The sequence below is a fragment of the Sphaerodactylus townsendi genome, linkage group LG16 (assembly GCF_021028975.2).
Source record: "Sphaerodactylus townsendi isolate TG3544 linkage group LG16, MPM_Stown_v2.3, whole genome shotgun sequence".
In the NCBI taxonomy this organism is placed as follows: domain Eukaryota; kingdom Metazoa; phylum Chordata; class Lepidosauria; order Squamata; family Sphaerodactylidae; genus Sphaerodactylus; species Sphaerodactylus townsendi.
Genome location: NC_059440.1, coordinates 15,390,804 through 15,410,746, shown reverse-complemented (window position 1 = coordinate 15,410,746; position 19,943 = coordinate 15,390,804). Strand labels below are relative to the sequence as shown.

The window sequence follows — 19,943 nt, the reverse complement described above, 5'->3', positions numbered from 1 at the left end:
TCAGAGGTGCCGTGGCTTAGTGGGCAGAGAATCTCCTTTGCATACAGAAGTTTCCAGGTTCAGTCCCTGGCATGTTGAATTCAAGGGTCTTGGATAGCAGGTACTGAGAAAGGTTTTTCCTTGGTTAGCTTTTCTTTATCTTTATTAACCTTTAATAGGCATAAATAGATCAAGATTTACACAGACACATTCTTCAGTCTCAAGAATAGTTCAGTAGCAAGGAAATAGACCACATAACTTGAAGGTTGACTTCAAGGGGTTCAAATCACTTCAGATTTTTTTTTAATTTATTTTTTAGCAAAGACCCATGGTGAATGAGAAGACCCATTGATTTTGGTATAAAAGGTGGTTTCACATGACCATTTGGGTTCCTAGATCTTGGGTACATATATTAGGGTGGCAACATCTCATACTTTGGATTAGGGTTGGTTTGCCAAACTGTATATATTTCCTTCCTACAATGCAAGAAGTAAAAACTGGGTTTATTAAATGAATAATAATAATAATGCTCCAGGACCTTTTTACAAAAGAGATCCAATTCTTATCAAAGTTCTTATCTAAGATGCTCATTTTGAAAGACCCGCAAGAACCTTCGAATCAAGCAATGGTTTTGCGGGCTAAAATTAGCCACAATGCAGATTAACCGGTCCCCTCCCCTTCGCTCAACATCTACATTATAAAATGAATAATGACTAAACCTTTAGTCAATAAATTCCCAAATCCCTGGGCAGTATTATATCGTAAATGAAAATGTTGGCACTCTCATAATTATTCATCAGGATATGTATATTTAATTTAGCTCTATTAAAGGTTAATGTCAGAGAAGCAACACAGTCGCAGAATCAAGTATGAACAGAATGTTAAAACCGTCTCTTTGCATTAAACTCCAAACTTTGCTTAAGCAGAGATGAATGATTAAAACGCCGGCAGCCTTTGAGTATTGTTTTGGGTATGTTAAAAAGGCCAGTCAGGAACATCTTTCTCCAGTTTAATTTTATGGCTTCTGTTAAGGGGGGAAAAAATGGGGGGGGGGGGGAAACGACTAATCACTTAATCACGATTACAACGACGTGGGTATGATTCAGTTTACATGCAAGTCCAACCATTTGGAATTCCCAGACCTCAAATTGCGCACTCTGCTTTAGGAAGGATGCATGAATAAGTGCTCATAATTGTTTCCCCCTATTTCGAATATTATTCTGAAAGCTTTGTTTCGCGACTGCTCCAACGAACTCCAAAACAAGAAGCTGACTTCTCTCAGAGAGCGTAAAACGAAAATCAAAATCCACAAAACAGCTATTTTATGAACTATTTTTTTTAATTGAAAAAGGACAAAATCTGAAGTTTGAAAGCTGCTTCAAGCAGAATTTCAGAAATTCAAAGACTCCTCCCCCCCCACCCGTCAGCAGGCACTGAAGACAAGACATCCCAACAGTAACAAATGCTTCAAATGTTGCAAGAGAGAAGGGGAAATAACTATTTAAAGAACCCAACTGTGAAGGAGGAGGAGGAGGAGTTGGATTTATATCCCCCATTTCTTTCCTGTAGGAGACTCAAAGGGGCTTACAATCTCCTTGCCCTTCCCCCCTCACAACAAACACCCTGTGGGGTAGGTGGGGCTGAGAGCATGCAAGATTAGGTGAAATTATTGGGGGAAGGTATAAGAGACAGGAGAGGAACAGTTGAACTTCAGCTGAAGAGACCTCGGTCCAGATTTCCATACAGACTCTATTCCCCCCCACTTGCAGTACAGGTATACCAGAGACCGGCCTTATACAACAAGTATGTATGTGAATTAAGTAGTTGTTAGAAGTGTTCTATAGAGATTAGCATCATTATAAGTTTGAAGAGTTATTCTACAGAAACTACCACTATTAATGGCATCAAACAGTAAAGGGGGTGGCCCACGCGCCAACCCAAAAAATAGCAAAATTACTGCGCAAAGTATAATTCTTTACAATTCTGTTTGTGATTGCTTCATTTCTCTTGTATAAAGTATCGACATAATCAAAATTGCCACAGTCCCATACCTTTTGGTTCCTCTCTATCATGGGGGAGGAGGGATTCTCTGATTCTCTTATCTTAGCAATACACGCAGAGGTGGGATCCAGCAGGTTCTCACCAGTTCCCGAGAGTGGGTTACTAATTATTTGTGTGTGCCGAGAGGGGGTTACTAATTGGGTCTGCTTTTCCGTTAGAAATTCCATTAGGTCCAAAAATCATAAAGTCCTGTCGTTTCCTATGTGGCTGGTTAGCGAAGGTAGAAAACGGAATAATTCTCCCTGTTGGGCTGTTTTGAAAACATGTTTTAGAAATATGGTAAAGTTCCTTGTTTAAGGAAAGTATCCTTCTTTTGATTTCTAGAAACAAAATCAAGTATTTGAAAGTATTTGACAGGCAGTCAATTAGAGGAGAAGTAGTTGTTTCTGTTGGAAGTAGACGATAGGACTTGCTATAATGAGTTTAAATTATGGACAGAAAGATACCAGCTGGAAATTAGGAACTTTTTTTTTACAGTAAGAGTTTTTTACAGTAACAGAGAAATTATTAATGCCCCGCCCCTGGAATGCCCGGCCACGCCCCCGTACTGCAACGCCCAGCCCCATTGGCACTGTTTGAATCCAACCACCACGGGAACCTGTTACTAAAATTTTTGGATCCCACCACACGCCCTTGCTGGGATGACCAATTCTGTATCGTTGGGTCCAACGTAAAAAATGGATCCAAAAGAAGAATCAACAAGGACGCCCTCGGATTCTCCAATACATCCCATGCCGCAAGTGACTAATCTGGGGCAACCCCAGAAACGTTTCCATTGACCAGAAAGCAGAGTAGCCACTTCTCATCAGTAGCTGTTAGGGCAAAGAGCAAGGGAAAATGCCCCTGAGCAAAATCAACCTGGCTAATTCTGTCATGGTGAAGATGCCTTGTTCTGAAGACAAGAACATTTTTTTAGAGACAGATAACCTTTAATGGCATAGTGCAAAGATTTAAAATAAAAGACAAAAATTAAAAGACAAAACAAAATTAAGATCATTTGTTTATGACCATCCAAGAGCAGAAAAACTTGGCCACTTGCTCTAGAGTAGGGTGTCTAACTCTGGCCAATTGGCCTTGCTGGCAGGGGATGATGGGAATTGTAGTCCATGAATATCTGAGGCGCCAGAGATGGACACCCCTGCTCTAGAGCATCCCTGGATTCGTTGTTTAACAGATAAGGAGTCTTCTGCTGATCTGTCCAGCATTCTAAGCCCATCAATAAGGTTGAGAGGAACTTTTGTTTTGGCCTGGTTATGAAGGGGGCAATAATTCAGAACATGGTGTACAGTTTCTGCAGTTTTCAGTGTGCAGATGCAAAAACGCTCGCTATGGGGTGTTTTGGAGGAACATTTGTTTTAAAAGATTCATACACCCATTTTGCTGTTAACACACACACATGCGTGCGCGCGCATTGTCAAATTTTAGCGTGTGGGGGAGCACCACCCTGTGATCCAAAAATCCTAATTTTGGGACAACTCATTTTAAATTATATACTACCCCCGTTGCCAAGAAAGGGGGAGATACTGGACGACTAGCAAAGAGATGAGTTTTGGGGGAAATGATCTCCACCCTTTGCACACAAACCTTGCATGACAAAGAGAGTTTAAACGTGCCCCCTTGACCCCCAGCATCCTTTGGCGAAACGCTCAGTGCGCCCCTTGCGAGCCCGTCTTCCACAATGACATCACGCGCCCGCGTAGATGACTTTGTGCTGGGGCACTCTAGGCTAATGTAATCATATGATTACATAATTAACCCAGCTGTCTCATTAAGAAAATCAACTGGAATTCAGGGCATAATTAGTCATACAGCAATTAGCATGCTGATGAGCAAAATTATGAAAAACCCCTCTCGATGGGGGGTGTGCTGGGACCACCCATGGCACCTCCAAAAGGAGAGTCAGCCCATCTCAAAGGTGTGTGTGTGTGTGTGTGTGTGTGTGTGTGTGTGTGTGTGTGTGTGTGTGTGTGTGTGTGTGTGTGTGTGTGGAGACATGCCTAAGTATCTCTTCGTTGGAATATTTTAAAATCCAAGAGGGAGAAGAGAGAGAGAAAAAAATAAACCTCATGCAATAAAACGCCTCTCTCTCTCTCTCTGACAATTCTCAAAGAATGCACAGATCACGCTCAGGTTCAGTGCTCCAGGTCCAAAGCCCGAATTGCGAGCCTTTTTCAAAGAGGAGGGTGTGTGTGTGTGCAGGGAACCATGAGAGAGGGTATGCACACAATTGCAATATTATCAATAGGAAAACGGGAACTTCCTGTGCTCAGTTCTTGTGACTCTTTCTTACAAGCCCCAAATGCCACGTTGGCATCAGGAAGGAATGTTCCTCCATGGCAGAGTGGCCCTGAGACCCTGGAGATGATATCCCTTCCTCTGGGCATAGAGCAGGGGTCAGCGGGTGGAAGGAGGTAGTTGTGACTTTCCTGCATCATTCAGGAAGCTGGACTAGATGGCCCTCAAGAGTGCTTCCAGCTCTACGTTTCTATGTCCCACCCATCGATTTAGACTGCAGCTCCACCTAGTCCAGTACTGTGTGTTTTGACAGGCAGTGGCTCCCCAAAAGATCTTTCCCGCATGCAAAGCAAGCACTGCAGCACTGAGCTACGCAGCCCTCCTGAAGGCACAAAGCTGTCTTTTGCCACGCCTGATCACTGGCCCATTCGACCCAGGTAGTCTTTTGAGGCCATCGCTGGGATTGTCTATGTCCCTTTCTGCTATGCCCCCTATCAGTGGGAACTCAAGGGGACGAAGATAGGAATCTCATGGGCTGTGAGCAAGGCTTAGCAAACAGTACCGCATTCCCAGGCCTTAGCCAGAAGCCAACCCCACAGCACGGCCCTTGGCAGGTCCAGGGCTTCCTACATGGCACAGATGCTGCAGCGGATGATTGGAATTCGAACTCCAAAGCGCACCGAGTTACAAAGTGCTCCCCAAACTCCACCAAAGGGATCTCCGGCTCCTATGTTGCCGAAGCACAGAGAGCAAAAGAGAGTTGTAAACTATGGAACGGAGTCTATTAGGATCAGGGTGCTGATCTGGAGGCATTTCGAAGCCTCCCTCTGAGGATCCGCTGCATCAAAGCCCAGCTGCCAGGCTGGGGGGAAAAAAATCCTGCACGTTAAAATATTCATTGGCACTAAAAACGGAGGAGGCCACGGTAGATTTCAGAAGCGCCTGCACTGAACTGTGGGACCGAACGGCCGGCCCCTGCTGCACTCCCAGGACAAAGTGTTACTTGGAATCCCTCTCACCAACAACACAAGAACCTCCACATGGAATTATAAGCAGGGGATACATGTAACATGGCCATAATGGAACCAGGCTGGGCATTCTTCCAGTCTTGTTAATACACCGATTTGTCCTCTGTTAGGGAGGAGCGGCAAGATGCTACAACGAAAGGACTTTCTTCCCTTTCTCCCCTGCTCTCACCCCCATGACAGGCCTGCAACACAGACAACAGCCAGACAGTCAGTGAAGGAGCATGGGCACAACCACAAAGGCAATTCATATTTTATGCTGCTGGTAATGCGCTTCCTTGGGTCTAAAAATAATCCATTTGGAGAGGCTGCTTGCCCAAAACCAAGCCTCCAGAAAATTGCAAAAAGCCGGCTGCAAGGAAACTTTGATATACAGGCATCGGTAAAGAGCGGGAAGAAGGCATTCGAGCCCACGGTTAAGGACTTTCAAACGCATTACTTTATTTTAACACTTGTAAAGCAAACTGTGTTTAGCATCCCTGCCTCTCTCGAGACGTTCTGAGCAAAGGTAAAGGTATTCAAAGGCCTCCTGACACCCCTTCCCCACACATTTTCCGTGGCCAAGACAAACAAGCGGTTAGGAACAGGTAGGTTTTCTAATTACCCTGATCCAGCAGAGAGTTGCCTGCTCCTGACCCTGATTTCCTGCCTTTGAGAAAACGAGGAGAAGGATTAAAAAGGGCCTGCATACTGATACTCTAGGAATTTCTTCTAGCCTCTATAGTCTTTACCGTAAAGATGAGAGGAAATTCCTAGAACACCGACCGGAAGCGACGTCACATCGTTCCTGAACTCCACCTTCTCTGGGATCTGCCCCCAAATTGCTTAGGGAGTGGGGGGGAACTCCAGATGAGGGTCCCTTATCCTTGAAGTAATCTGCTGTAACACCAGAAGCAAAGGAAACCTCCTCTTACCGTTTTATAACTTTGGGCATCACCAAAACCTTCAAAACTGTCACCGGTCAGGAATAAAAGCTGATCAACTGGCAATCTTTTTTGCCTAGTAAAATATCTAAAATCTACCTCGCAGGGCCGTTATACGTGTAGAAAGACAGAGAAGCATTAAACAGCCTGCCAGCTGAAAGAAATACGCCCGATCGTCACCACAGAGCTACTTACGCTCCTGCTGCTGAAAATGCATTTCAGACAAAATAATAATTCTTATTATTGTATTGCATCTCCTGAATATTCATATGCCTTCCGGCATAATTACTTTCATTAATTATTCCCCAGCAAATGAATAAGCCAGCAGTGCCTAGAGGATTCTGTCGCAGAGAACTGTGCCTTGCCTCATTGCCACGTGATTCTGCTAACCCAGAAGAGTTACGGCCCCGGCACTTTTTAAAGGCAAAGTCCTTCTCCCTGTCGGCCTCAGTGTTTCCCAGGAAGCGTCTACAAACTGTGCTTAAGAACACCTCGGTCACCGTCTCGGTGAGATCTTTCTCCGACCCGAAAGCCATCTGAGGCTCCTTTAAATATACTGATTTCGCATTTCAAATATGCATCATGCGTTCTTTAGACAATAACCACATTTGTGTTTTCCCTGTGCATTCCATGCATTACATGCGGGCATCACACTTTGCATTTGTGCACCCTGGAACATATCGTGCCAGGAGAAACATCCCAAGGGGGGTGGCATGAGGTCAGGCTGCCAAAAAAGAAAGAAGTCACATGCAACGAGACAGAAAGGAAAAGAGAAGCAGGAGCGGGGCAGAAAGCGAGTCGTCGTGCGTTTGACGTGGGTTTCATTGGCTTTGTGCACCGATGTTTGTTTTGTGCAGAAGGGCAAAGATGCTTATAGAGCAGGGGTGTCCAACTCTGGCACTTCAGATGTTCATGGACTGCAATTCCCATCAGCCCCTGCTGTGAAGCAAACAGTTGACCTGTAACCTCAACCCAGCTAATCCCTCGCTCACCCTAACCTACTCAACAGGGCTGCCATGAGAGCAAAATGGAGGCATGATGTATATCATTCTGAACTCCTTGGAGGAAGGGTGAGATAGTGATTACTCCCCCCCCCCCCCCCCCCGGGTCTTCCAATTCTGAGTTGCATCGTATACTATTGGAGACACAGAATGCAGACATACGTTCCAAGAAAAGATCTTGGAACTCTGCACTGCTGACAGTTTGCAGTATGCCAGCCTTAATTTTATTTCTATGTTTTTACAACAACTCAGGGCACTATTTGGATTACCCTGCTCGGCTCCACAAAGTCTTGGGCCGCCTTCCCATTTCGCACTCCTCTTTTAAAACACTTCTTTGGGACGTCAGCAAAGCCTGAATTTTCAATCACATTCTCAAAGTGGCTGCGTTTTGCTATTAAACAAACAAAAAAAAGAGTTTTTTTCCAAACATCCCAATAACTAAAAGCCCAAACGCAAACCGCTGGGACACGTTTCAAACGCAGGTGGGATGCAGAAATCCCGAAGGGATCTGATTTAGATTTATGGAAAGATTCATCATGACTCTGCTGAAAACCGCACACTATGTTCTATCACCACCTCTCTTGCTAAAACATACCGATCTCAGTCATTCTTTCAACATGTGAGCTGATGGCAAGCAGATTCAATCTTACTGCAACCCCCCCCCCCCCCCCAATAAAAGGATACATTCATTTCTGACTCCAGAGCCTGGATCATTTGGCAAAGAATACAGTCCTGTCATCAGGATAAACTGTGAAGAAGAAGAAGAAGAAGAAGAAGAAGAAGAAGAAGAAGAAGAAGAAGAAGAAGAAGAAGAAGAAGAAGAAGAAGAAGAAGAAGAAGAAGAAGAAGAAGAAGAAGAAGAAGAAGAAGAAGAAGAAGAAGAAGAAGAAGAAGAAGAAGAAGAAGAAGAAGAAGAAGAAGAAGAAGAAGAAGAAGAAGAAGAAGAAGAAGAAGAAGAAGAAGAAGCAGCAGCAGCAGCAGCAGCAGCAGCAGCAGCAGCAGCAGCAGCAGTCCCCCAAGGATCCGTTTTGGGACCAGTGCTCTTTAACCTATTCATAAATGACCTGGAAGTAGGGGTGGGTAGCGGGGTGGCCAAGTTTGCAGATGATACCAAATTATGTAGGGTGGTGAGAACCACAAAGGATTGCGAAGAGCTCCAAGCGGACCTTGATAAATTAGGTGAGTGGGCTCAGAAATGGCAAATGCAGTTCAATGTAGCAAAAAATGTGTGCGATGCACATAGGGTGGGCAAAAAATCCAAACTTCACATACACGCTTACAGGGGTCAAGTGCTATCAGTCACAGACCAGGAAAGGGATTTAGGCTGCCTTAGTTGATAGTTCCATGGGAATGTCAACTCAATGCATGGCAGCTGTAAAAAAAGGCAAACTCTATGCTGGGGATCATTAGAAAAGGAATTGATAATAAAACTGCAAAGATTGTCATGCCCTTATATAAAGCAATGGTGCTAATTCGCACTTGGAGTACTGTGGTCCAGTTCTGGTCGGCTGCATCTCAAAAAAGGATATTGAGGGAGGATAGAAAAAGTGCAGAGAAGGGCAACAAGGATGATTGAGGGACTGGAGCACCTTCCCTATGAGGAGAGGCTGCAGCGTTTGGGACTCTTTAGTTTGGAGAGGAGGCGGTTGAGGGGGGATATGATTGAAGTCTACAAAATTATGCATGGGGTAGAAAATGTTGACAGAGAGAAATTTTTCTCTCTTTCTCACAATACTAGAACCAGGGGGCATTCATTGAAAATGCTGGGGGGAAGAATTAGGACTAATAAAAGGAAACACTTCTTCACGCAACGCAACGTGTGATTGGTGTTTGGAATATGCTGCCACAGGAGGTGGTGATGGCCACTAACCTGGATATCTTTAAAAAGGGCTTGGACAGATTTATGGAGGAGAAGTCAATCTATGGCTACCAATCTTGATCCTCCTTGATCTCAGATTGCAAATGCCTTAACAGACCAGGTGATCGGGAGCAACAGCCGCAGAAGGCCATTGCGTTCACCTCCTGCATGTGAGCTCCCAAAGGCACCTGGTGGGCCACTGCGAGTAGCAGAGAGATGGACTAGATGGACTTTGGTCTGATCCAGCTGGCTTGTTCTTATGTTCTTATGTTCTTATGAGGAGGAGGAGGAGGAGGAGGAAGTGGAAGAAGAAGAAGCAGCAGCCAGGATCATTGGGATTCTGGATGCAGGAGACAGCAGGTTCGCCTGGAAGCACTGTCTTTCTGTGCAAACCGTGCAGCTGAGAATCCACCCCAACCCGAGAATCCCCCACATGAAAATTCCCCCGGAGAATCCCTCCGCCAACCTGCACTGCATGGTGACCGCTTATTAGAGTATCCACTCTAATGGCAGCCGCCTAGGGAATCCACCATAATGGTGGATGGAAAGGGGGTGGGGATTGAACACTTCCTGCTTGCTTTAGTTCGCACAGGCAAGCAGAACATGTTTGCAACCCAGGTTAAAGAAAAAAGGTCACTAATTTAGCGATTTTCATATAACCTGGGCTCTGGCCAATAAAACGGATTAGAGGTATTTGAGGGGCGGGTTCTGTGGGAACTCCCTCCACACGCAAATGCTTTTAAAAAGGGCCTCGACCCACTTTACTTAGCCCATGCAGAATCACCCTATGTTGCCCAAGTGAGAGGCTGTTCAAAAGGGGGGGGGGGGAGAGAGAGGGAGACTGCTACTCTTTACATAAGGAAGCTATTCAGATGTAAATGCTTCTTCAAACTGGCAGTTTCTTGGAGCCTTGCTTAGAAAGAGCAGAGGGAGCAAGACCTTGAATTCAGACGAAGCTATCGTAGAGCATAAAAAACGCTGGTGTTTCGGCAGATGCATTTTTCCAGGCAAGATTAAAATGGGTGCCCTCTCCACGCAATAGTGACGAGAGGAACACCCGCTCCCTTTAGCAAGCAGGGAGTTCAGGCAGGAGGCGCAATTGCAATGCAGCCGCCCTCTTCAAAGCCCAATCGAAAATCCTGCCTCTCGAGGAGCCGCCAGGGAGGTTTTGTCCTCAAAAGCTCCCCCCCCCCCACCTTGCAGCATCAAGCCGACAGCTTTTGTCAGCGCGTAGCAGCCCAAAGACATCCAAAGCAACTCTTGTTTGGAACAAAAAGTGCAGGTAAATATCTGGAGGCAACTAAGGGGAAAGACGGGCCAAAAGTACCCACATGTCTGAGGCCTGAACACTTACTTTATTACTGGGCAAGAACTGTCTAGGATTCAGGAAACCCAGGCTCAAAACCTCACTCTGCCAGGGAAACTTGCTGGGTGGCTCTCGGCCAGACCTACACTCTTAATCTCAACCCAGACAAATATCTGCATGGGAGACAAGGTTTTTTTTTTTTTTTTGCAGAGGCAGGCAATGGCAAACCACCCCTGAACATCTCTGGCCTTGAAAACCCTGCAGGGTTGCTGTAAGTCAGCTGTGACTTAACAGAAAAAAGATAAAAATAACAATCGGCCTCTTCAAATTGGCGCGCTGTTCAGTCCCTATCACCACTTATACATCTCGAGAGCCAGTGCGGAGGAGTGGCGAAGAGCAGTGGACTCCAGACTGGAGAATTGGGTTCGATTCCCCCACTCCTCCACATGAAGCCTCTGGGTGATCCTGGGCCAATCACAGTTCTCTCAGGCCTCTCTCGGCCCACGCGGAGGCAGGTGATGGCAAACCACCTCTGAATGTCTCTCGCCTCGAAGTCCACAGAGCTGTGTCTGGGCCACCCTTTCCACAACCGCCAAGGTGCTGGAGTGGCATGAACGTGCGGTTCCCGAGGTCTTCTGAAATCACAGCTGATCTCTAGACAACGGAAATCGGTTTCCCTGGAGGTGACGGCAGCGTGGGGGGGGGGGGGGACTCTGAGTTGAGCTTCCCTCAAACCTCTCCCTCTAAGGCACAAATGTCAAACTCACAGCCCTCCAGATGTTATGGACTACAGTTCCCATCATCCCCTGCCAGCATGATGCAGTGGATGATGGGAACTGTAGTCCATAACATCTGGAGGGCAGTGAGTTTGACACCTATGCTTAAGGCGTCACCACCCAAATCTCCTGGAATTTCCCAAGCCAGAGTTGGTAACCCTGCATCAGCAGCAAGACCAGGAATCTCTGGACCACGACAGTAGCTAGCTGGGGGAGAAAGATCCATGCGCCTAACCAGGAAGCAGTATTGCCCTAACCCACTCTGCAAGGACCACGTAACGGTACAAGCCAGCATGGTTCCACCTGGCCCAGTTCTTCAGCCTGAGTCAAGCATTACCGAGTGCCCGGCTCCTATCTTACATGTGAGTCTTGACACTAGGAAAGTGCTGTAGAGCAGATACTGGCGCAAGAAAATGCCACTCAGACGCTGCTGCCGAACGTTCGGCAGAAGGAGAGGACGCCCACTGGCCAGGACGCAGGGCTGTATTTGCTTTTCTCGAAGTAGAACAATAAGTCCACGTACCTGGAACATCAATTAATCTCTTGTAGACATTCAGGAACGCTGCCTCTGCTTCTTTGCTTCTTTTACCCAAGGCATCAATCTGGAAAAGGCAAAAGGGGGTTGGGGGGAGGAGAGAACGAGGGTGAGTCTCGGAGCAGCTCCAGAAGGCCAGAAATTGAAATGAAATAAAAATCCAAGCGAAGCACTGGGAGGGCTGGATTTATGGCTGTATAAACACGACTGGGGAAAGCCAGTTCATTTCTCATTTGAAATGGGAAGCTGCGTTCTCTGCAGGATAACAGCAGGGCTGGAAAAATATTGCCAGATTCTGCAGGTTTCAAGCACTGGGATCCGATTTCCAGGCCCAAGCCCAGTTTGGCTCCTGTTCGGAGTGAGAAGCGGGGGGGGGGGGGGGGTGACACAAAGGCCTGTATAGATCGCCGGCAAGGAGCAGAGTTTCGTACCTGTCTGAACCCTGAAAGGGACCTCAGAGACTCACCAGACTAGGTGACTGGCATTTGGTGGCTCCCTCAGCTGGCCACCCTGCAGCTCCCCTTTTGACCACACCTGTGCTGGATCCCTATTTGGTCTCCCTGCTGCAAGACCCATGGCAGACCTGAGTCCAACATTCATAAGTCAAGTGTGCCTTTCGAGAGTCTATAGTCTGGCTCAGAAAAAGATGTTAATATGTATCATCACCCTCCTCCCCCTTTTTTGGGGAGAATTTTAAAAATGGGGTTAGTCGGACGCCTCTATTATTACTTTTACTGCTATTGTTATCGCTGTTTTAAAGATTTTATAATTTGTCTATTTATATTTTTTGTTGTACACCGCCCAGAGCCCTCCGGGGATGGGGCGGTATAGAAGCTGTAACAATAAATAAAAAAAATAAAAAAAAATATTTCTCTGCCACAGAACTCAACATGCTAGCGTGGTGCAATGGTTAAGAGCAGGTGGATTCTAATCTGGAGAACCGGGTTTGATTCCCCACTCCTCCACCTGAGTGGCAGAGGCTTATCTGGGGAACCAGATGTGTTTCCACACTCCTACATTCCTGCTAGGTGACCTTGGGCTAGACACAGTTCTTTGGAACTCTCTCAGCCCCATTGACTTCACAAGGAGTCTGTTGTGGGGAGAGGAAGGGAAAGGAGCTCATAAGCCACCTTGAGTCTCCTTACAGGAGAGAAAAGTGGACTATAAATTTAAACTCTTCTTCTTTGTTGTAGAATGCTCCGCCTGGGTCCTCATGCCTACCCAGATCTCCCTCCCGAAAATCTAATGATAGTCATTCAAAGGACTATAAATGCTCTTGCATCAAAGCGCCGTTCTCAGTAATGCACAAAATAATGGTTCCGACAAAGGCAGCATGTAAAAATGAATGACCATTCTTATATTTGTGCAGGACTGTATTCTAATACGGAAACATACAATTTTCTTGAAAACCACGCCTCAACTGCCCATACATTTTCTGATACAGAGAGCACCCACGAAGCAAATATAAGTACCCAGGAAGCAAGACAGTTGGGTGATCTGCAGCTGGGCATAGAACAGGTATAGAAAAATTCACGACAGATACTTCGCAGTGTGTATTTGCTAAGACTCTTGGCTACACATTTCTGCCCTGTTTCAAGTCCCACCGAATGACTGGTCCCACAATTCCTCCGCCTTCATTCTCAGACCCTCCTATGAATTTCAGCGAGCTGTAAAGATCTCATTTGAAACCCCCCCCCCAAAGACTGCGACTTCTGATACTAGCTTCTTACTCTATCACATTTTACAAGGCACGTAACGCACCAAAAGCTGTTCCATTTGTATGGAAGCCGTGGCTCGCAGCCCATGACCTTGATAACGAGGTTGGGGCACCGTTCCTATGAGGAGAGGCTAAACAGCCTGGGGATTTTCAGCTTAGGGGAAAAGATGACTGAGGGAACATACAAAAGAGACTGATAAAGTGATGCCCAGGGCGGGGAAAGCAAAGAAAGAGATAATTCTATGCCCCCTTTTCCCCTGACACCAGAACTTGGAGATATCCAAGGAAGTTTGTGGGCAACACATTCAAGAAGGACATCAGAAAGTACTTCTTTATGCAAAAAGTAATTACGTTGTGTGATTACTGCCAGTCCACACAGCAGTGGCCAGGAGCGCAGATGGTTTAAAAAGTGAATGAGGCGGATCCGTTGGGTCCATGGCTCTAGAGAGGCAGCCTCCGAATGCTAATGCCATGAAGCAACGTGAGAGGAAACCTACGTTCTCTGTGACTTGTTTGTTGGCCCACAGGATGCTGGACTAGATTAGGGGTCTGCAACCTGTGGCTCGCCAGATGTTCATGGACTACAATTCCCATCAGCCCCTGCCAGTATGGCCAATTGGAGAGCTGCAGGTTGAAGACCCCTGGACTAGATGGACCGACAACTGGTCTAATCCGGCAGGACCCTTCTCAAGTCCCTTACATGCCACATCAGTGGAACCTGAAAGGAGCAGCAGCGGTGTAGTGGTTAAGAGCAGGTGTGCTCTAGTCTGGAGGAACCGGGTTTGATTCCCCGCTCTGCGGCCTGAGCTGTGGAGGCTTATCTGGGGAATTCAGATTGGCCTGTGCACTCCCACACATGCCAGCTGGGTAACCTTGGGCTAGTCACAGTTCTTCTGAGCTCTCTCAGCCCCACCAGCCTCACAGGGTGTTTGTTGTGAGGAGGGAAGGGCAAGGAGATTGTAAGCCCCTTTGAGTCTCCTGCAGGAGAGAAAGGGGGGATATAAATCCAACTCTTCTTTTTCTTCTTCATTGTACCTTTGGAGTTTTTTTAAAAAAATTCACAACGCGTTTTATTTATTTAAATTGCATTAGTATTTTTGGTAAGCCACAATGGGACTTCATTGGTGTTAGGTCTCGACCCTTGAATCAATAAATGAACTCTAGATTGATGATCAGCAGCGTTTATTGGAAGGCAACGAAGCACCCAGCTTGCACCCAGCTGGGTGCTTCGTTGCCTTCCAATAAACGCTGCTGCTGATCATCAATCCAGACTTTGTTAATTGATTTGAGGGTCGAGACCTAACAATTGGGAAGAAAAATATGTAATTGTTGCTCTGATACCATGATGCCCTTATGGCTTATTCCGGTGATGGCGAGCCTTTTAGAGACCGAGTGCCAGGGGCGGAGAAAGGGAAAACTGCGTCTGGGGCACGCGTGCATTCTGCGCCCCTGCCACGCCCCTGTCTGCCCCTGCCCAGGAACGCCCCAAAACACCCCTGTCACACCCCTGGAATGCCCTTGCCACGCCCCCACAGAGTGACACACCCAGTGAGTGGCGCACCCCTCGCCCCCTTGACATGAGGCCACTGCCGAGTGTCCAAACTGGGGCCATGACGCGCGTGCCCACAAAGAGGGCTCTGAGTGCCACCTCTGGCACCCGTGCCATAGGTTCGCCGCCACTGGCTTATTCTGATGAACGGGAAACACAGGAGCATCCAGAACAGCAAGGTTCCATAATGGTGAGTCATCCCAGCGATGGGAAGATTGATGCCAGCACGCTGTATGTGGCCCAACTAGCATGGGAAAAACCCACCTGGGGCCACGAAATAAGAACTGGCTCTCAGTGGTGGAACTAATCTGGGAGACGGCATGTTCCCCACCGGCCTCCAGAAGGAGAATTAATACATTCTTACAGGGCAGTCACATTTGACAGGCTAGTCGCCAGCCCAGGGGCCCTGGCAGCATTGGAATTCTGACAAAATATGGCTGGTACAGTCACAAAATGGCTGCCATTGGAGGCAGAGCCAGTTACAACATGACTGCACAAAATGGCTGCCACAGTTTCCCTTTAGCCATTCAGTGAGGACCCTCCTCACTGCGGCCAAAGCAATATTTTTAAAAAGCCAATCAAATCTCCAGTGACCAATGAGATGCACTGGTGGGAAAAAACCACGCTAACCCAGCCCGCTGTCGGAAAGCACTTGGTAGGAAAGGGGCTGGTGTGTGCTGTGGCACTTGGGGGCACCATGTTGGGGATCCCCTGCAACAAACTATGGTTTTTTCTCCTGCAAATGCAATCTGAGCTGACTTAGCGTTGAATTCAGGTGGTTTTAGGAGCACTTCCTGTAGAAAAGCCCTGTCCAGGGAAAGCCAAAAGACCTCAGCAGAATCTACCTGTCACAACAGATACTACCAAGGCAAACCTGCCCAGTGGTCTGACTTCAAAGCCAGCTTTGTGTATTCTTTCCTCCTAGGCTGCACCACCGCATGCGAGGAAAAGCCAACGATCTACGTGAGTCTGTGTGGGTTCTAGGAAACATCGCTCATACTAAGCGGAGACGAGGCTGCCGTTTCCCCCAGACGGGTCCGTCACTCATCCAAGCCATTAACAGGTCCGCTTGGGAAGCGATACATCCGTAACAGCCCAGTGATAAACAACGTGTGCTCAGCCTGAACCATTATGTAGCACTTACTGGACAGGTACAACATCGGCTGCGCCAAGATCAATAAACGCACCTCCTTGCTTTTAATGCCACTAGCGAAACCTACATCATGAGCTAATGAGCCGGGCGCATGTCTTTATAAGGGGGGGGGGGGTTGAGGGGCATGACACCAGGATCTGAGTTGCCAAACGAATTAAAAATTAGCACATGCAGAATGACGATGCTTGGAGTAAAAAAAATTTTTTAAGGTAGGGTGTACACTGAGGCAAGGAGCAGGTGACTTGTACAGACATTTGAGTCCATGTATGGTTTTTCCTGCTGGGAGTTAAATTTCAGCAAAGAAGCAAAAGGTGGCCAAGGTCCCAATGACATGGGAGTTAAATTTCTCCAGGCTGCCAAGAGCGTTTAAAACTCCATCAAATCAGCCTGCTTTTAAAGAGAAATCAGGTACACACAGGATGTAAACAAAACTTTACAAGCCACAGAACCTGGTTGATGAAGCAGGCTCACATCATTCTTTGTGTGTTTACCACCTCCTAGTGAAGACAAGCTATAGCACCCTTATGGAGCAACAATGCCGTGGTGGTTAAGAGCAGGTGCACTCTAATCTGGAGGGACCGGGTTTGATTTCCCGCTCTGCCACCTGAGCTGTGGATGGTTATCTGGGGAATTCAGATTAGCCTGTACACTCCAGCACACACCAGCTAGGTGACCTTGGGCTAGTCACAGTTCTTCGGAGCTCTCTCAGCCCCACCTACATCACAGGGTGTTTGTTGGGAGGGGGGAAGGGAAAGGAGTTTGTAAGCCTCTTTGAGTCTCCTGAAGGAGAGAAAGGGGGAATATAAATCCAACTCCTCCTCCTCCTCCTCCTGGTTCATACTGGGATGGAAGATTTCCAAGGAATGCCAGGGGTGTGGTGCAGAGGCCAGCAATTGCAAATCACTTCTGAATGTCTCTTGCCTGAAAACCACTACGGGGTCACCATAGACCAGCTGTGACTTGATAGCAAAATAAAAATAAAAATCTTGTCCTTAACGTCCTTGCTCAGGTCTTACTAACTGAGGCTTCCTTGATTGAGTCAATCAATAGGAGTATAGTGTCAAGATCGAGTGATGTAATTGTACCTCTCTATTCTGCATTGGTTAGACTTCACCCGGAATGTTGTGCACCTCCAGTTCAACAGGTGTTGCAGGAAACCTTTCTCTGTCCAAGAGTCAGGAAAGCTGATGCCATATTAGACAATAGTGAACTGAGAGACTCTATATAAGGTTATAAGCATTATAATTGATATCTTGCATCTGGCAGCGTTCACAGCTCAGCTTATCAGAACATCCTTTTGCCTGCCTGTGCTCTCTGCCAAATGCCACGTACGACAGAGCAGCTAGGAAGCCAGGGCCAAGTTCCTTTTTTCCTGCACAGAGAAAAAAGGCAGCAGCTCTTACCACCTCCTAGGGAAGACAAGCCTCTCGTTGCCACTGGGCCTCCAATGTTTCACTCTTCACCAATTCGACCCCCTCCCTGTCATTCAGCTTCCCTTCCCGTTCCAGGATATGAGCAAATTCCACCAGTTTCAACTTGGAGACATCCAAAGCTTGTGCGACCCACCACACTTGCCGCACACTTGTGTTGCTTGGCACCACACGAGCGCCAGATTTCATCACCTCACGGCTCTTGGGAAGCCACACAGGCCGGCCTGAAGCAAGTTTACGGCTTCGTCTGCTCTCAACACACCAATTTGGGACAGTGAGGTTCGCCTCACAAGCGAACGGTTCTCCATCACCGTCCGTATGGCCACGGGACAAAGCCACAGAGCTACAGTGAAGCAGAAAGGGAGTCAACCCGTGAAGAGATAATTTCCCTCAGGCCTCAGGTCTTGGTAATGCTCCAGTGAGAGAAAATTGAAATTTAGAGTGATTTGCACAATCTCTTGGTGAGGAGAGAATCACAACGTTATTTCCAGGACACAGTAACTGGTAATTTGGGGGCAGGTGTCATGTAGCCATTTCACAATATCAAAATTATGGCGCAACGTCATCTCCTGATTTTTCTCCCATTGGGCTCTTATGCATGGATACCCCCCCACCCCCACCAAAGGGAAAGGAATGGCCTACCCGGAATCTTATAATTTTTGCTCCCCACCAAACAGAAATGCTCCTATTCTTAACCCACTTTGTGTCCTCTAGCCCAGGTTTACCTCACAAGTTACTCCTGAAGAAGAAGAGTTTGGATTTATATCCCACCTTTCTCTCCTGTGAGGAGACTCAAGGTGGCTTACAAGCTCCTTTCCCTTCCTCTCCCCTACCTTGTGAGGTAGGTGGGGCTGAGAGAATTCAGAGAGAACTGTGAGTAGCCCAAGGTCACCCAGCAGGAATGTAGGAGTGAGGAAACACATCTGGTTCACCAGATATGCCTCTGCCACTGAGGAGGAGGAGGAGTGGGGAATCAACCCCGGTTCTCCTGATTAGACTCCACCTGCTGTTAACCACTACACCACGCTGGCTCTCTGAACCACTCCCCACTTTCTTACTCCTAACTCTGATAAGCACACTTCTCTCATATCTCTCATTCTTAAATACAAAGAGTTACAATCTGGAATTTAACCAATGCTCCAAACACCCCTTCTCCCAAGAATGGAGATACGAATATGCTTTCTGCTGAGTGAGAGTACCAGGTTATCTAGTCCAGTGCGGTCTATTTTGTACACTAACAGCTGTCCAGATGTTTTTCCAGCATCTGCTATCCAAGATGGCTCTATATGAGAGAAGCCAGAAACTGAACCGTGGATTCTTGATTTGTGACCTGCCTTATGACCATTAAAACAGCCCTCAAGATAGTTTACAACAAGGTGTGCGTTTCTCTGTGGTTGTAGAGTATATATGTAAAATCGTCTACATGCTCAACCTGAGAGCCAAAGGCTATCCCCACAAACAACCGGCACCCCTCCGCCCTCTCTACGCGCAGCGCTGCCAAGAGGAAGTTACCCGGCATCAATTATCCTGCGGACATATTAGATTTGCTCCAGATTGTTTCGGTTTTATTACAATGGCTGAAGGAGACCTTTTAATCAAAAAGGCGGAGAAAGCTCAGAGCCTCAAATCAATGAAACAAAACTTAAAATAAAATAAAATAAAATAACCCCCACTGTGGATTTCTTCGTGTGCCGCTGACTTCCACGATCTGGAGCGATTTATAATAGCCTCGCTTGACAGCCGCCCCCCCCCCCCCCGCCCCGCATGTCTTCCCCACCTCCCCGCACTACATCGCTCCCGACCACAACATTACATTTATTCGACAGCAAAACAGCTCTGGGTCTTGAAGAGGTTAACTTCTGGAGCGCTTGGCCGATCTCCAGCCCCTGTACTTGAAATCGGCGCTAATGCAGAGAAGCGCCCGGCCCGGCCATGATTAATAGACTGCCACAGACACCGCTTTCCACATAACACACACTTTTCATTCCCCTGCTCCCATAGATCATGGACTTATCCTCAAAATATCTGACTGAAATTGAATTTGGCTTCTCTCTCAACCGTTCATTTCCTATGTTATGCAAGGTTATATCCTTTTCTGCATGAGCAGAACCCAAACCAGCTGCAGCTCCTCGGAAAGGAAATGTGGTTCCAATTACGAAAAGCTGGCCTGGATATTGAACCGCAGTTCGGCTGCGGCTCTAATTGAGCCATCACGGAGCGAGTCTACGGTAAAGAAATTGGATTAATTAGGTTTGTAGATTTAAACAGGAGGAATCCGGGGGCGGGGAAAGGAGGAGAAGGGATAGGTACTCGGCCAAGGTGGTGGCGCTGCTGAAGAGCAGGACGGGAAGAAGAGGAAGGGAGAGGAACTCTTTGCCTTCTTGAAGTTTAAATG

The 19,943-nt window shown here is 47.1% G+C and overlaps 1 protein-coding gene across 1 annotated transcript in view; it reads right to left on the bottom strand.

The window, feature by feature from the left end:
• The window catches only part of CUX1 (cut like homeobox 1), a 301,887-nt gene that overhangs the window by 122,784 nt on the left and 159,160 nt on the right, over nt 1–19,943 (bottom strand). Inside the window, exon 4 of the mRNA XM_048518602.1 lies at nt 11,688–11,766. Coding sequence (XP_048374559.1) covers nt 11,688–11,766 — 79 coding nt within the window. The remainder of the gene's footprint in view (nt 1–11,687; nt 11,767–19,943) is intronic.